Below are 16,428 nucleotides of genomic sequence, written 5' to 3' on the forward strand. Positions count from 1 at the left end.
TCAAAGAATTTTCTGGTGAAATTTTCAAAACTGATAGTAAAATATTTTAAAGTATTATTCACGATCAATTGTTGTGTAAAAACAATTTAATGTTTAATAGAATTCAAAATATATTTTTCTTGTATAGGTAGTATTTTGCATATTTAAAAAAATAAAAGGCACATTCTTTCTTTTAGACTACACTACCAATATTCAAATGAACAGTAAATCTATGCATTTTTAAAAATAAAATTAATGTAGATATTTATATATAAAGAATCGCTATTTGTACAATCTTGTTAATTACAACAAAGATAATATAATTGAGTTATGTTATGTGATGTCATTTTATTTTATAATACTGGGCCTTTTTAAACAATTACAATATGTTTAAAATATCAAGTGCGTATATCTAATTTTTAATCAAATATAATTTTAAGTAATTGTAAATGCCTTGAATAATAACGTGTACAAGGCGGTAGCCGGTACATATATATAGAATTAAAAACTATGAAGTAATACATTTGGTGTTGCAGAATACCAGAACATTATTAATAACTATTGAGTGAAGCGAATTATTAATAATTTTGGTAAGTACTATTTACTACTATGTGTCCACGCGTACATAGTATTATAGACTAAAGTGCTACATACCCTGCACCAATATGATGAGCTTCAATAACGACACTTTACCTACTAAGTATTAGATTAGGTCAATAATTACCAATTTCATCTCTCCGTCAACACACAAAGACAAAACCTAATAATACCAATATCATTACAGTAAATTATAACAAGCAAATCGCTTTTAAAGGTATAATATCATACTGAATATTGATTGTGTATAATTTATATTATATAATAGACGACGTAGTACGAATAATTCTTATTGATGTATATTACATTTTCCATCAATTATTGTATACCATCTCCTAATTACCGCTTCTAGTTATCATAGTAATGCAGTCGAAAATCATCCCTTATATGAGTTGTCTCTGATCCTTTTCGGGATTTATCGCTCTAACTGCGTGGACAGGGTGGTGCATACCTATATAGGTGGTACACTTGTACATTTTGTTGACCTCGACATGATTGATTACATGACTTTATTAATTATTATTATTATATTATATTGTAATTACGTAATATTTTAAAATTATATAGTTACCTACTAGTTAGTAAGGAATATTATAGTCAGTGTTGTCATTTCTATTCGTCATTTTTGAACTTTGAAATCTTATTTTGTGGCTCTCTGTTTTCGTGTTGAGTGTTGACAATACGTTTAAGTGATAATCACCAATTTATACTTATCTGAGAATGAATTTTAGTTCGCAGTTTTCTATTTAAATAATAATTTATATTATGATATAGGTACATATACAACTAATAAACTGTGATAAATATTTATAATTTAACACCTATAATATAAAATCTAATTTTCTTTTTTTGAGACTTACACTCCTCGGTGACTTCATCTAGTGTTATGAGTGACTGAGGTGATAATGGTGATGTGTCAATAAGGCTTCGGTTACTTGCAGGGCAATGGGTTAACGAGCTAATATAACCATTGAAGTAAGTTCTGACATCTGGCTAAATACATTTTACAAAGCACACAATACAAATATTTATAGAATACCTACATAATGTTTATTTTCTAAGAATCAACATTGATCACGAGCACTGATTTATTATTATTGCGGTTATTGACGTCACTCGTATCGTTAATAATTAATAACAATTTAATAACTTAAAACAGTTGTTCCCAAGAGTAGGTAATATATACTACTATAGTGTGTTTATTCTATGTATTATAGAAATATACTCATTGTGTGATTGCAGTGGCATATTTACGGGTCGTATAGGCTCTATGGCCTATATTATAGGGGATGGTCGCCTCCATGACCTTTTTTTTATACTCGTTAGGTTATTTTTTCTAGAATATTCGCGTACATCGTTTTTGCGTTCCCTCACATTAGTTGTTATCACTGATCGCGCTAATCGATATTTTTGTCGGTTACTCGGTCACTCATTCCGTTTCGTATTGTTGAATGAGCTTTTTCTGTAATTCTTTTTTATTGTTTTGTTTTTAGTGTTTTTACCTTTTGGCTTTTACACGTATATCGTAATGCTGACTGCTGACCATTATGTAGTTAAAGGTAATTCATTTACGAAAAAACACGATGATAACTGGTCGACCGTAGAGGACGAGTGATAAAATATTTTCTCGTTCAAATTGTACAAGAGATGTTTGTCTCCGATTAAAGTGGAACATTTTATTATACTATTATAGTAACCCCAGTAATATTAGATATAATATTTAGTAAATAATAATATTAATGACGTGTTGAGATTGACCATTAACGATTAAGAAAATTACTCAATTTCAAAGACGTATGAACGGATGTCCATCGTCGTGTTGGTTATCATACTCCCTGCATTTCGCTATTATCATTTATTTCACATACGGTGATTGTTGCTATATGATGTTTTTATTTTTTAAGTAACTGTTATCTTATTTCGTTAAAAATATATTTTTACTAAATTTTTAAGCGAATGGTAATTACTGACTTGAGTACCATCATAGATGATTAGCTTACAAGTTTTATTTCCAAGTGATACAACGCAGTTGCGTTTTTTGAAATTCTGGTGAGTATATAGTAGTTTTCGTTGATCTATATTGGAAATGTCTCTCTTAGAATTAGAGTGCTTTTTTTCTCAAATGTAAACGATAATTTAAATATAATATCATCTAACCCAACATCCAACTACCTATAGTAATGATAAAACCTTTCAAATTGTGGTATGGTATTTATTTTTATTTAATTATTATTCATTTGATATGTGTGTTGTGTGGTCAGTTAAAATATTTTAGTGATTCACTTTAATCATTGTCTTAGAACTTTGAAACAAGTCATAGAAAAAGTAAAAACAAAATATTCAGACGCTTGACCATGTATTGTTGGGGCAACACAATCAATGGAGAGCTCGGCCTGGGTGGTATTGAGGAAAACTATATCCTCAGTCCAACAGAGATAGTCAATTTTGAAAGCGTAAATAATATTAGATCAGGTAATTGACTTTCATGTAAGATACATTAATAATAATCCAAGTACTTTCATTTATATGCTTATTTTTAGTGGCTTGTGGAAATAATCATACGCTGGTCGTAACTGAAGATGGAAAATTATATGCTTGTGGCAGTAATGATTTTGGTCAGTTAGGACACGATGGATGTCGGACGAAATTGCGTATGTATATTTTAATCCCAACAAGTTATATATGTGCATTTTAAATTCTTAATTTTCTTGATTTTACAGAACAAATTACTGGGGTTGAATCTTTAGTGATGACAAATGTTGCATGCGGAGAAGCTCATTCAATGGCACTTAACGAATGGGGACAATTATACACATGGGGTTCTGACTCCTGTGGACAATTAGGTGAGATTAAGATGTTTTAATGTATTGAAACTAATTAGAAGTAAAAATTAGTTAATTTTTTATTTTAAAATGAAATATAGGACTTGAAACTGATGAAGGTATTCAATACAAACCAAAAATTGTAAAATCATTAGCCAGTATGCTATTAGTTCAAATTAGCTGTGGATATAAACATTGTATGGCTTTAACAAACCGTGAGTTAATTTTCATTGTTTTATGAAAAAAATATTTTACAAAATAGCACTTAAAAATAATCAATAATTCAATATTTTATTAAAATCTATTTGTATTTGAATAAATATTATTCAAATTAAACATATTAAATCTTATTCATACATTAGATGGAGAGTTATACACTTGGGGTTCAAATGAATTTGGACAATTAGGCCTTGGACTCAGCCCTGGTAATGTGTCAAAACCTACATTGGTTAAATCCCTGGTTGGATTACCTATTTCATTTATTGCTTGTGGTGGATATCATAGTTTTGTAGTATCAAAATCAGGTAAGATTATTGTATAAGACACATGTTTTTACTTTTTAATTGTCTATATTTTTTTTTACTCGATTAAATACGTTTGTTTATTATTTAATATAAATAATTTTTTATAATAAAGTAAACACATTTAAATATTTAAATATTTTTCATAAAACATCATTAATCAAATTTAAAATGTATTATAAAAAAAATTGTAGTTGAAAATAAAACTGTACATTTTTATAATTTGTAGTATAATTAAATGAAGAAATATATATTTTAATAATAAACTATGGTAACTTTTAATTAAGTAAGAAAGCAATATACTTGTTAGCTGTTTTTTAACTTGAGTCATAGTATATTCAATCTGTTAAATATAAGAACAATAATTAATAAAATTGTTATTATTTATATTAATTATTTGTTCCAAATAGGTGCTGTTTATGGTTGGGGAAAAAATGATTTTGGACAACTAGGAGTAAACAGTCAAACTAGTTTATCATTACCTACACAACTGAAAACGATTCGAACTGTCAAAGTAAAATATATTTCTGGAGGAGAAGATTTCTCTGTATTCTTGACATATGTAAGTAATTATTCATTAATTATTTAATATATCTAAAATATATTTTTTTTTTTTTTTTTATCTATTGCTTAATTTTTTTTTTTTTAGGATGGTGGAGTTTTTACATGTGGTGCTGGTATGTATGGTCAATTAGGACATGGTTCATTTTCAAACGAAATTGTTCCAAGAAAAGTACTTGAACTCATGGGGAGTACTGTGACACAAGTCGCATGTGGGCGGTAATTATTATAATTCGATCGTTTAGTGCTGTTTATTAATTAATTAATATTTTCTAACATTTTGTAGAAGACATACTTTAACTTTAGTACCTTCAAAAGGTCGAGTCTACTCATTTGGACTTGGTAGTGTTGGCCAATTAGGTACAAAAGGATCAATTAACTCAAATACACCACAATTAGTGTTAGGTCCTTGGCTATCTCCATCTGGAACATCTATGATAGAAACGAATAAGGAATATATTGTGAAAAGTATTTATGCGGGGGGTGATCAATGTTTTGTTAAAGTTACTCATAAATCGGTATGTGTTATTTAAATTAACTAGTATATTGTGTTTTATTGAAAATAACAATGTATAAAATTGAATGCTATTTAGCTCGAGATAAATCCAGATGATTATCGAATATTACAAGAAAGTTCTCAAATCTGGACTGTAAAGCTTCCAGATGTGATAAATTTATCAACCATTTTACCAGAAAATCCTGTTGACCAAGAAAGAATGTCGTATGTTTAAAAACTTTAGTTCATTTAATAAAACTATATTATGTTATAAATCTGTATGTTATATTTTATGAAGGTTTGTAGAAATAGTGATGAGCAGTTTGTCATGTTTAAACGGCTCATTTTTAATGTTGAATGATATTCATTACACTTGTACAGAAAATAATCATGGTATAGACTTTGAACTTGCTGCTCTATGTTTTGATGCCATTAGTCATGTACGCAATACTTCATTAAATGATTTAGTGAGTATTAAATTTGTGTTATCATTGTACGTCATAATAATTTATGTTATATTATTTTTAGATACTAACATCTTTAGCCAGTGCAGTTGATTCTTTATCATTGCCTTCTCCTGATGTAGAGTCTTTGAGATTTTATCTGACATTACCTATATATCATGAGTTTAAAAATATTACAAATGCTACCATTCTTCAAGTGCCTTATGCAGAAGCCTTATTAAATCTTAAAAACATGGATTTGAATACTATTGGTAAGAATACAGTTAAAAACAGTTGATAGTTGACTGGTATTATCATTTTGAAGCCACATACAATGCTTAGTTATTATATAAGGTTTAACAAGACTATTTAACAAACTTCCATTACAAATGTTACTATATTTGTTAAATAGTCCTGTTACACTCTGTATACCTTATGTGTATATATCATAGACTTGTGAACTGACCTTGTCTATATTATTATTGTTATAAATCACAAGCAAAGATGAAAGATGGCGAGACATTAATGCACTCATTTATAAATAATTTATATATGTGTGTGTGTGTGTGTATTTGTCTATTTATTTTAATTTTAAAAGTATAACCCTTTCAACATCAGTATACAATTATTAAAAATACAAATAAATTTTGCTAATTATTAAGGAAATAAAATTGTGTTAATCATAATAATATTCAATACTTGTGCTTATTAAGTATTAGAACATTATAATATAATACATCTTATGTACATAAAAATAAAATTAGCAAACGCAAATATGATTTTAATTTTAATTTTAACTACTGTATTGGGACTTGGGACATTTTTGGGTAATACAAATAGTTAAATAATAAACACACAATAAGCAATAATTAAGAATCCATATTTATGTTCTGTTAAAATGCTTGAAATGTGCATGCTATAAAGTATAAATACATCTTTTTTGATGCAACAAAAATTGATGAAATATTATAAAAAAATATTCTTGTGAAAAAAAAACTTAATTTAATAATCTTTATAGTTATTAATTATTATTTTTAAAAATTTTATTTGAATACACTTATAGTAAAATATACTATTTAGAATAAGGCAGCAGTTAACTAAGACTAGTTTATCACTTTCCACTAAATTAGTATAAGTATCTTGGCTTATATTATAATATGTAAGCCTATATATTGGTAATTTGTCATCTGTATATAAATATTTAATATGTATAACTAAGGTTGGGTTTCATGCTAATAACGACCTAACTATTTATAAAAAAAAATTATCAATTAATAAATAAATAAATTACTAACTAGGTATAATAGTTTAGGTATTACAGTTTACAATGGCTGATATCTAAATATTCCCGAAACAACTTCAAAAATTTAAAAGTATTCACAAAAATGCAAAAAAGGTATAAATTATGAAATTTTAAGAGCATAAATCCATCAAAAATATGTTTGTACATACAAATCCTCAATCCTGACTATATATACTAATCAATAAAAAACACCTCAAAAAATTAATATTAGCAAATATATATATAAATATTTAAATAATCATTCAATAAAACTTAAGTAGCCATTTAGACATCTAGTGAATTATTTAAAAATCAATCTATGATATCAAGCTAAATATATATTGTATAGTCTTAAAAAATGTTGTTGGTGTATGATATAAATATAAAATATAAACCTCAAACTGCTACTTAAAAAAAGTGAAACTGAACTGTTTCAAGTGTAATCAACTCAAATTTAAATGACCCAAATACTTTATTTTATTAAATTACACTGAATACAGTCACTAATTTAACTTAATATCAATGATCACTCTACTTATGTTAATTAAAAACCACTATAATTTGATTTTTAGTGTATATATTAAAATTATTTCCCAAGTAAATATCTTAACTTATTCATTATGAAATAAACTACCATTTTTAGAAATAAAATTGACATAATTACTCCAGTAGTAATAATGTACATGGTAATATAATTAATGTTCATATATTGTTAACCATTTACCATTTAAACATAATACTTCATAATTAAATTAATATTTGTTTGTTAACAGAGTTATGGATTTCTTCAATGCCAGTTATGTATTTTGAAAATTTATTAATGGTGTATAAAGATGTATTCATTGAACAATTGAACACTAATACAAATTCTGCTGTAAGTACTATGAATATTTACTATAGTCTTATATAACTTACATAGTAATTACTGTAGTCTATTGACTAACCCTGTTATTTGACATTTAATCTAAATCAATAGCTTTAATAATACACTAAAGTTATATTGACATTAAATTACTGTATGTTAACAAATTAGTCATAAAATACTGCTTAAGAGGATATTTAAGATGAAACATTTTTTCGAATATAATTTATATTTAATAATATAGTGACCTTTAATAAGTGAGTTGTTCATTAAAACCCTGTTAATTTTTGTGGATTTAAATATAGCAAATGCTATATTAAAAAAATTTATTAATTTAAATTTATTTTTAAAAACATATTCCTAAGGCTGTAGTACAAATATTGTGCTTTATAAAAAAACTACTTTAATCAATACATTTTTTTATAAAATTAAATATCTTCAAACTTAATAAGCAAATATTTGTTTCTATATGAAATATTTACTTTTGCCATAAATTTGTTTAGTATTGGAAAGATTTTTAATTATATATAAAATTATATTGTATTCTTTAGTATAATATTATGAATGATGATGAAATGTATTATTATTATTTAATAATAATTATGTCATTTTTAGCAACAAACATTTTGGGATAAAGCAATGATAGTGGCTACTTCTGTATTAGCCAAATTAAATAAATTGAATTCCAATTTAAATGGGCATCAAGTGAAGAAAGGCCAATTGAAAGTGCCATACACCTCATTTTATATTCCTCAATTAGCTGATAAAATAGATATTCGTTTTGATTACATGAGGTGGATACATGCTGATAATAATGGAATTAAAGTAAGTTTAGCCAGTATAGATCATGTTGTTATTTATTGGTATGAAATACTTTCTTCATTGATTTAAATTAATTGTTTTAATGTTTTTAGCATCAAGATTTTTATTTTTGTAATTATCCTTTTCTATTCAATGCTGAAGCTAAAACAATACTTTTACAAGTTGATCAGAAATTGCAGGTATCTATAAAATAAAATTGACAAAATTATTTTAATAGAGATCAATATTAGATTTGAGATAATTTAATTTCAGATGCAACAAGCAATGCAAGCTGCTGCGACAAGAGCATTTACGCAAATGCTATTTTTGGATGGGAATCAACATAGTTTAGCAAATCAATTTATTGAGCTCAATGTCTCAAGAGATAATTTGGTTGTTGATACAATACGTGAATTATCTCTTTATACTCAATATGATTATAAAAAACCTTTAAAAGTAAGAACCTAATTTTAAAAATAAAAATAATTCTAGGTAAAATATTATTTTTGTATGTAAAATAGGTGAAATTTATTGATGAAGAAGCAGAGGATGCTGGAGGAGTAAAAAAAGAATTTTTCATGCTTTTGATCAAAGAAATTTTAGATCCAAAATTTGGTATGTTTGTAAATTATGAAGAAACAAACATGATTTGGTTCAATGACTCTTCTTTTGAAGATGTTACAATGTACTATCTTATTGGTAATAATAATTTTTTATTTATACTTTATACTTACCGCATTTATTTATTAATTTTTAATTTATATTTCTTTAGGTTTGATGTGTGGCTTGGCGATTTATAATTTTACTATCATAGACTTACCATTTCCACTAGCATTATACAAAAAATTACTTAATGAACCTGTTACCTTTCAAGATCTTAAAGATCTGGATCCAATTACGGTTAAGTAAGTACAATTAACTATTGTCTTACTAAGTCAATTCAAATATTATACATGTTTTATTTGTACAGGAGTTTTGAAGAATTATTAGCATATAATAAACCAGATTTAGATGAAGTATTTAATCTCACTTTTGAAATCACCAAAGAAATTTATGGGGAAATTCAAACAATTCCATTGAAACCAGATGGTTCTAATATAATAGTTAATCAAAATAATAAGTTAGTAAACATAATTATTAATTAATATTTTTAATATTTGTATTGTATTCTTATATATTTATGTTTAGACATGAATTTGTTGATTTGTACGTTGATATGGTTTTAAACCGTAGAGTTGAAAAACAATTTAATGTATTTAAAGATGCATTTTTAAAAGTATGCGGTGGACGGGTATTGAGGTTATTCCATTCACAAGAACTAATGGCCGTTGTTGTGGGCAATCAAGACTATGATTGGATTGAATGGGAGAATAATGCTGAATATAAAAATGGTTATAGTAAAGACGATGAGACAATAAAAATATTTTGGGAGGTATTTCATGAGTTTGATATTGATCACAAAAAGAAGTTTTTGTTATTCCTAACAGGAAGCGACCGTGTACCTATTATGGGAATGAAAGCAATAAAAGTAAGTATTAAAATCGGTACTTTCCTTTATTACAATTATTACTACTCGATTCTGGGACTATCAAGCCAATAAAAATAAATATATTAATTATATAATGTTTTATATATTTTTAGATTGCATAATTATATTATAGTTGTAGATTATAATAGTTACTTGCGAGAAATATGTACAAAAACAGCTACTGTACATTTTTCTGGCATGAAATAACGTCTATAATGAAAATTATTTAAATTTTTTATTAAAAGTTGATTAAAATATGATGAAAAAAATATAGTGGTAATCAAAATAACAGTATTGTGTTGAACTGATAGTCATAGCATCAAAAAAAAAACTATATTTTTTGTATGCTTAATAATTATTAAATTTTTTTTTAGATATATATCCAACCCACTTTAGATGATAACTTCTTACCTGTGGCACACACATGTTTCAACCTTTTAGATTTACCAAGGTATCAAAGCAAAGGAAAACTGAAGTATAAGCTGACTCAAGCCATTCACCAGACACAAGGATTTTCTCTGGTCTAAAAGTTTTATGACACATTCCTCAACAATAAATACACTCAAAATAAATTGTCTAATTAACAAACTTTATCGTAGGATTTAATGGCAGAGGAGCTCAGCATTTTAATTGTTGAATATCAGGGTTACATTATTAGCTCGTGTTAATGTTATGTTTTCGTTCCTTAATGCCTAGATTAAGTTTTATGTTATCAATTCAAATAATTATTAATAATATAATATAAGCTTGTGGCCGGTTAATAAATTGTTTAAGACTAAATTATATTTTTAATATTTTCTCAGGGGAAACAATTATTGGGATAGGTGAATCAATCACTCGTATAGGATTAAAAAACAAATAAAATTCAACACAAAAATACTCGGTTTTAAATCTTATCATCTGTTCCAATCGACTCTTTTTAAAAATTCTATATACAAAACTATGTACATGTTACGATCAATGTATGTTTGGAATTCATGCCAGTATCTACCTAAGTACACCTCAAATTTATTAAAATAATCAAATAAATAATATTATATGGTGATATTTTGTGAAATTTATTTTTGTATATTATTTATTTATATATAAATATTATTTACTTACTATTAGTACCAATGTTTTGAGTCATTAGTACATTGTACTTTAATTATTTATAAAACTGTTTATGATGATTATAGCATATCATTGATCTATTGACACAAAATACCTTCTTTGTAGTTATTATACCTCTCGGTGAATCACACATTACAATCATTATACCTAGAGAATTTCTCCAAGAAAAACAAATCAAACTTTTTAACAACACATTATGTTTAATGCATCCACTTTTTTCAAAATTAATACACCGATTAAGAAAGTATTTTTATTTTCCCAGACCGCAAACCTCATCTACTACTTTACTTCTTTCTGTTGACTAGTTGTGCCTGACGTTTGCATATCGCAAGTAAGTTTATATTAAAATTAACAATATTAATTGATAGTCTTTAGGTTAGGCCCCGTACAAAATTAATAAAAAATAAAAATGTGCCATACTATATGATTACAAATACTAATAACTTACCTAACCATTAGATAAATTTATGGATTAACTGAGTAAATACTTTAAACTAAAATAGCAGTAATTAAAATCTATGCTAGTAAGTAAATAATTGTCAATAAATATAAATATTTTAAAGACAATTGTTTGTTTAAGAATAAACTTCTAATACAATATTTGACTATTGTTTTTTTTTTTTTTTTAATGATCACCCAATATCTGACACCCCCCTCCCCCTCTTACAAATGTTCTACTGTAGCTGGAACACTATATGAGTCATAGAAAACGCCATTGAAATAAATTAACAGAATACTTTATATTACAAATTGTGTAAATGATATATTACGGTAAATACTAAACAATAAACATAATTATTTTATTAAGAATTGAATATTTTTAAATATACATATTTCTATATAAGTTATACTGAGTTGGCCACTATTGAGTTATACAATAAAGAAGTTTAAATTTAGATGCAATTTATAATGTAATATTTTTCTAAATCATTTGCCCACAGTTTGCTTAAATTACATTGTGTTTCATTAAAAATCATTAAGAATTGTAATATTTAAAATGCATATATAATCAAATAAATAACATAAAACTATTTAAATATTAACTTCAAAAAGTTAAGTCATATTATTTTAATAAGTAGTCAAGTGGATATATAGTAACTTTAATATGTCATGCCTAATTATAGTTATATTCAAATTAAAACGTATTGGAGCAAAATAATAACTTTATTATCAATTGATTAAATATCATTTGAAATGTAAAATAGTAAAATACATTACTATTCTTATACAATTCTATATATAAATGATAATTAAAATTTTTGTTGGCAATTCATGATGTAGAAAAAATTTCAAAATAAATTGTTGGAAAATAAAAATACATATTACTAATAAAAAAAATTAAGCAATTTGTCCATAAATTTTAGTCTGTTAAATCAAAATTATTTTTTCAATGTTTTAATTACAGTTTCTTCAAAATCAACTTTTTTATCAATTCGAACATGTTCAATTCCATCAAAGACTTTTGATACAATCCAATGAGGTACTTTTTCTTGGAGAAGATTTAAATGAGCTTTCCATTCCTCTAAAATAATAAAATAAAAAATTTTACTAGAAAAATTAGAAAACATTAAAGGAATAATTACCGTCTGTCATAGCTTCAGGATAACTCTGCTTTAGCTGATCGACAACTTTTTTGAATGGCATTACATTCCTTTGTAGTTGTACAAAATAGGTACGCATACCTCTTGCGATATCTGGTAATCTATCCATCATTCTATCCTCATCTAATTGACCTACTGACCGTGTCATCAACTCTTTGGCTTTTTGTGCTTGCTTTTCTTGAATCTTTATATAAATATTTAAGTATTTATGTAAAAATAGTAAAATAATATTAAACAATTACCCTCAGTAAAAATGATTTAGAAATCCCTTTGAGTGCTCCTTTTAGTGCATTTTTTGCATCTGTCGATGGAAATTTTTTTTCAGGTACACTTTTATTTTCAATGTTCATTGTTGTAAGAGTTCGATTTAAACGATTATTGTAAGCAAATAAAGCATGTGATTTATCTAAAAACAAATTAAACAGTAATTAATACATTATAGTATTATACATTTATAATGTAATGTTAATGTATCTGCTAAACAAATAACCAATATTACCTATTAAATCTTTTGCAGTTTCAATTTTTGGTTTGTTGATTTCAATTTTTGGTAATGTGGAAGGAACGATATCTTTAGCAGTTTCAACATCAAACTCTGGATGCCATCTGGTTATTTTATCTTTATCGATCACAATAGGTGGAATTAATGAATTCAAATATTTCTGGAATCAAAAAAAATATTAATTGTTTTATAATTAAATTAGCTACAATTACTATAAAATCATCATACTTCATGATGTTCCTTCATAATGTCAAGTAGTGCATTAGTAAATGCCTTTTTTCTTCGAGTTGTTTGTTCAATTAAGTTAATGTTATCTTCGTTACTTGAGCCTAATTAGAATAAAAATTGTATAATTCTAACTTAAAATTTATAACTATAATGAAATATTTACCATAATTTGGAATTATTACTAATTCATAACTAGATTTCTCTTTTGGAGATTTTACTAATCCAAACTTGAAGAAATCTGGAACTACAGTTTTAATTTTTGCCAAGTGCAATTCAGTAAAATTTCTAAAAAATTAATTTTGAATAATTAATAAGTAACTCATAACATTTCTAATAAAACAATTAAATGATTACTTTCTAGTCATGTGCTGAACACCACGTTTGAGTTTATTAAATGTAATTTTTTCTTTTCTAACAAACATCATTGATGAAACAGTTTCCATAGCTTTGAATAATTCATCCAAAATTCGGTACTTCAAAGGCAAAGGTAATGTTTTAGAATCAACCAATGATGCATATCGTTTTGATGGAGACAAAGCCAAAAGAGATCCAACTTCATTTAATAATTTTTTAGGCGACATATATTCTTTAGGCTGAGACACCTGAGTGGTCATCATTACTTTCCTCGGACTAACAATAGATTGTGCTGGGCTGAGAAATAAGGCAGTAGGTTTAAGATGAGATTTTGCTACAGGACTTGATGCAACTTTTACTGGGCTAGTATCAACCAAGAGATCGACTGATTTAAACGAAGATAAGTAATGATTTTTGGCAGTTTCTACTTTAGATTCTGCAGATTTAAGATCAATTTGAGATTGTTCCACTGCACTCAACTTTTCTTGTAATTTTTTAAGGTTGTGTTTACGACAGACAATTTTACGAAATTCGCCCAAATCCAATTCCTAAAATAAATGAAATAGATATAAACATATAAACTTATAATAATTGAACAGGTAAAAAATGTATAATTTTTATTCTATAATTATATTTTTTTAAATGACCAACAGTTTAGGACAATAAGATTAGCGTTATATCTTTGATAATATTTAACATAAATCATAAAAATCAACTAATTAACAGTTATAATAATTATGTTAGTCTTGAATTAAAATGTGAATGTTATTGTCTATTAATAATCAAATCTTGAAAATACTACTATTGATAAACATACTTTACGCAATTTGGCTTTAGTTGATGATGTTTGATCAGGAGTTGTAGCTCTCTCTGGATGAATTTCATCATTAATTTCAGCCTCTTTTCTTTCCAAAATATTTTTAACTGCATTATTGACAACACCAACATTTTGATTATCTCGAATAGATGTTTTTGTTAAAGTAGAATCAATCTAAAAAAAAAAAATAATAATAATAAGGTAATAAATAGAAAATAATACCTAGGTACATTCATACTACAAGAGAATAAATTATAAATGTATGTCAGAGGCTAATCTTAATTATTAGGCTCAAAAATAAAATATAATTATAACATTTTGATACAAGATACCTAACTAAATTTTAGAATTTAAGTTTAAAAATTCTGTTGGTATTATATTGTTGATTTTTTTATTTTTAATAAAGTTAGTTACTACTCTGACTGTAATATATTCAAAAGATTGTACAATTTTTATAATTTAGGTTTAGAAAGGTCCACAAAATGTAATTCTAGTAGTTATGAATAAAGAGTAATTTATAAATAATGCTTTTATTTTGCTAAATAATTAAAAAAATTAATAACTTGCATTCTATGTTGCTATTTTAATTTTAAACCACTTTTCAATGACCAACTATTTTCTAGGTTTATAGTATATAAACGAAATAAAATCATATTTATTACATAAAATATCAAATAAAAACGATAAACTGTGATTAATATAATATTATAAGTAACTATAAGTTATTATAATAAATGAACATATTTTTAACATGGAAATAAAATGTTTTTTAATTTAACACACCTAAGTCTACTAAATAGTTACTATAAAAAGAAAGGAACAACATTTTTTTTTTTCAAAAACTAAAATTTTATGTTGTATATATTTGACAGTAAGGTCATTAGTTTGTTTACAGTTCAGATGGAAAGAACAACTCTCAATTTGTTATATAAAACCACAATTAGGAATGAATTAAATTCGCAAAAAATTACAAACTTTAAATTATCTTTTTATTAATAAAATATAGTTTTTATTTAATATTGTTTTTTGCATGCATAGATAGATTTGTTTATAGAAAAAGACATCTGGTAAAGTACTTTTAATTTTTATACTTAAATAAATATTATAATTTAGTTATCATATTATGTAAATATAAGTGTCTAAGCATAAACAAATACGTGAATTGGCACTATTTAAATAAAGAAACATAATACTACCAGTAGTATCGCTATGGCTGTAGCCAGGCGCAGATCTAGAGGCTAAATGAAAAAATTTACTTCATGTACATAAAAGCATAGACATTAAGTTTAAGTTTTGAAATATTTTAAGTAGGTACCTAAGGCTTAAGGGAAGGGCTTCAGCCCCCATAGCCTCCCCCTTGTATCCGCGCCCGGCTTTAGCATAGCTAAGTCAATACAGACAATAGTTAAGTAGTGAACTAACCTTTTGTTTTTTAACTGATTGCTGCGCCGTAAAATCAAACGATAGTTTTCTAGTTGGTTTATTAATTCCAAAACTATTGTTCATAAGTTCTTTTTTATGCAAACCATCATCGATGGTGGGTCTTTTTCTACTCCTGATAAAGTTATCCAATGTTTTTTGGGTGTCCATGTTTCCTTCAATAACAATTCGATTTAACTGTCAGTATTCATTATTAACAAAATCATTCGTATATAGTATTTGCTTTTGTTAGTCAACAATGATTTAACATAAAAAATGAGAATTTTCTAATAACGATTACCTATTAATTGTCAAAGTTGACGCTGCTGAATGCTGAAATACTGGATGCTGATGTGAGCACGTAAGTCCACGTTACTTACTTGGTGTTTGCTAATTAACAATTAATTGCTACACACAGTTAACAAGTTGTTTTGCTGTTGATCGTTGTAGCTTGTAGACGAATGTTACTGAGTGTAGAACGGTTACGGACTTACGGTTTACT

General features: G+C 26.0%; 2 protein-coding genes across 4 annotated transcripts; one reads left to right on the forward strand and one right to left on the reverse strand.

Moving 5' to 3' along the window:
* The first annotated feature begins 1,948 nt into the window (after window positions 1-1,948).
* LOC113548886 (probable E3 ubiquitin-protein ligase HERC4) lies at window positions 1,949-10,939 on the forward strand. 2 transcript variants are annotated; one of them, XM_026949981.1, is made up of 21 exons: window positions 1,949-2,135; window positions 2,877-3,048; window positions 3,117-3,227; window positions 3,297-3,419; window positions 3,500-3,613; window positions 3,761-3,922; window positions 4,330-4,481; window positions 4,569-4,699; window positions 4,767-4,998; window positions 5,074-5,201; window positions 5,275-5,443; window positions 5,505-5,691; window positions 7,475-7,575; window positions 8,179-8,388; window positions 8,478-8,564; window positions 8,638-8,820; window positions 8,886-9,063; window positions 9,137-9,269; window positions 9,335-9,484; window positions 9,553-9,892; window positions 10,267-10,939. In XM_026949981.1, exons 2-21 carry the CDS (start codon window positions 2,931-2,933, stop codon window positions 10,417-10,419), a joined length of 3,162 nt encoding a protein of 1,053 aa, XP_026805782.1. In that variant the 5' UTR covers window positions 1,949-2,135; window positions 2,877-2,930; the 3' UTR covers window positions 10,420-10,939. The 2 variants fall into 2 exon arrangements, with proteins under 2 accessions (XP_026805782.1, XP_026805781.1); XM_026949980.1 differs by lacking the exon at window positions 1,949-2,135 and adding an exon at window positions 2,483-2,779.
* Window positions 10,940-12,255: 1,316 nt separating this feature from the next.
* On the reverse strand, window positions 12,256-16,420 carry LOC113547766 (DNA replication factor Cdt1-like). 2 transcript variants are annotated; one of them, XM_026948249.1, is made up of 10 exons: window positions 16,228-16,420; window positions 15,930-16,102; window positions 14,508-14,681; window positions 13,691-14,238; window positions 13,500-13,621; window positions 13,337-13,437; window positions 13,106-13,268; window positions 12,849-13,012; window positions 12,589-12,790; window positions 12,385-12,527 (listed from the first exon to the last, which is right to left on the reverse strand). In XM_026948249.1, exons 2-10 carry the CDS (start codon window positions 16,095-16,097, stop codon window positions 12,385-12,387), a joined length of 1,785 nt encoding a protein of 594 aa, XP_026804050.1. In that variant the 5' UTR covers window positions 16,098-16,102; window positions 16,228-16,420. The 2 variants fall into 2 exon arrangements, with proteins under 2 accessions (XP_026804052.1, XP_026804050.1); XM_026948251.1 differs by lacking the exon at window positions 16,228-16,420 and having other exon boundaries at window positions 12,256-12,527; window positions 15,930-16,097.
* Between the last annotated feature and the right edge of the window lie 8 nt (window positions 16,421-16,428).

Source organism: Rhopalosiphum maidis, chromosome 1, assembly GCF_003676215.2.
Source record: "Rhopalosiphum maidis isolate BTI-1 chromosome 1, ASM367621v3, whole genome shotgun sequence".
NCBI lineage: Eukaryota > Metazoa > Arthropoda > Insecta > Hemiptera > Aphididae > Rhopalosiphum > Rhopalosiphum maidis.

What these genes read in the sequence shown, in the direction of transcription:
- LOC113548886 (XM_026949981.1), top strand. Translation starts at nt 2,931, where the DNA reads ATGTATTGTTGGGGCAACACAATCAATGGAGAGCTCGGCCTGGGTGGT. An exon ending in CGTAAATAATATTAGATCAG is followed by an intron (nt 3,049 to 3,116) that starts GTAATTGACTTT and finishes GCTTATTTTTAG; the next exon opens with TGGCTTGTGGAAATAATCAT. An exon ending in ACACAAGTCGCATGTGGGCG is followed by an intron (nt 4,700 to 4,766) that starts GTAATTATTATA and finishes AACATTTTGTAG; the next exon opens with AAGACATACTTTAACTTTAG.
- LOC113547766 (XM_026948251.1), bottom strand. Translation starts at nt 16,097, where the DNA reads ATGGACACCCAAAAAACATTGGATAACTTTATCAGGAGTAGAAAAAGA. An exon ending in AGTAATAATTCCAAATTATG is followed by an intron (nt 13,438 to 13,499) that starts GTAAATATTTCA and finishes TATTCTAATTAG; the next exon opens with GCTCAAGTAACGAAGATAAC. An exon ending in TTATGAAGGAACATCATGAA is followed by an intron (nt 13,269 to 13,336) that starts GTATGATGATTT and finishes TTTTGATTCCAG; the next exon opens with AAATATTTGAATTCATTAAT.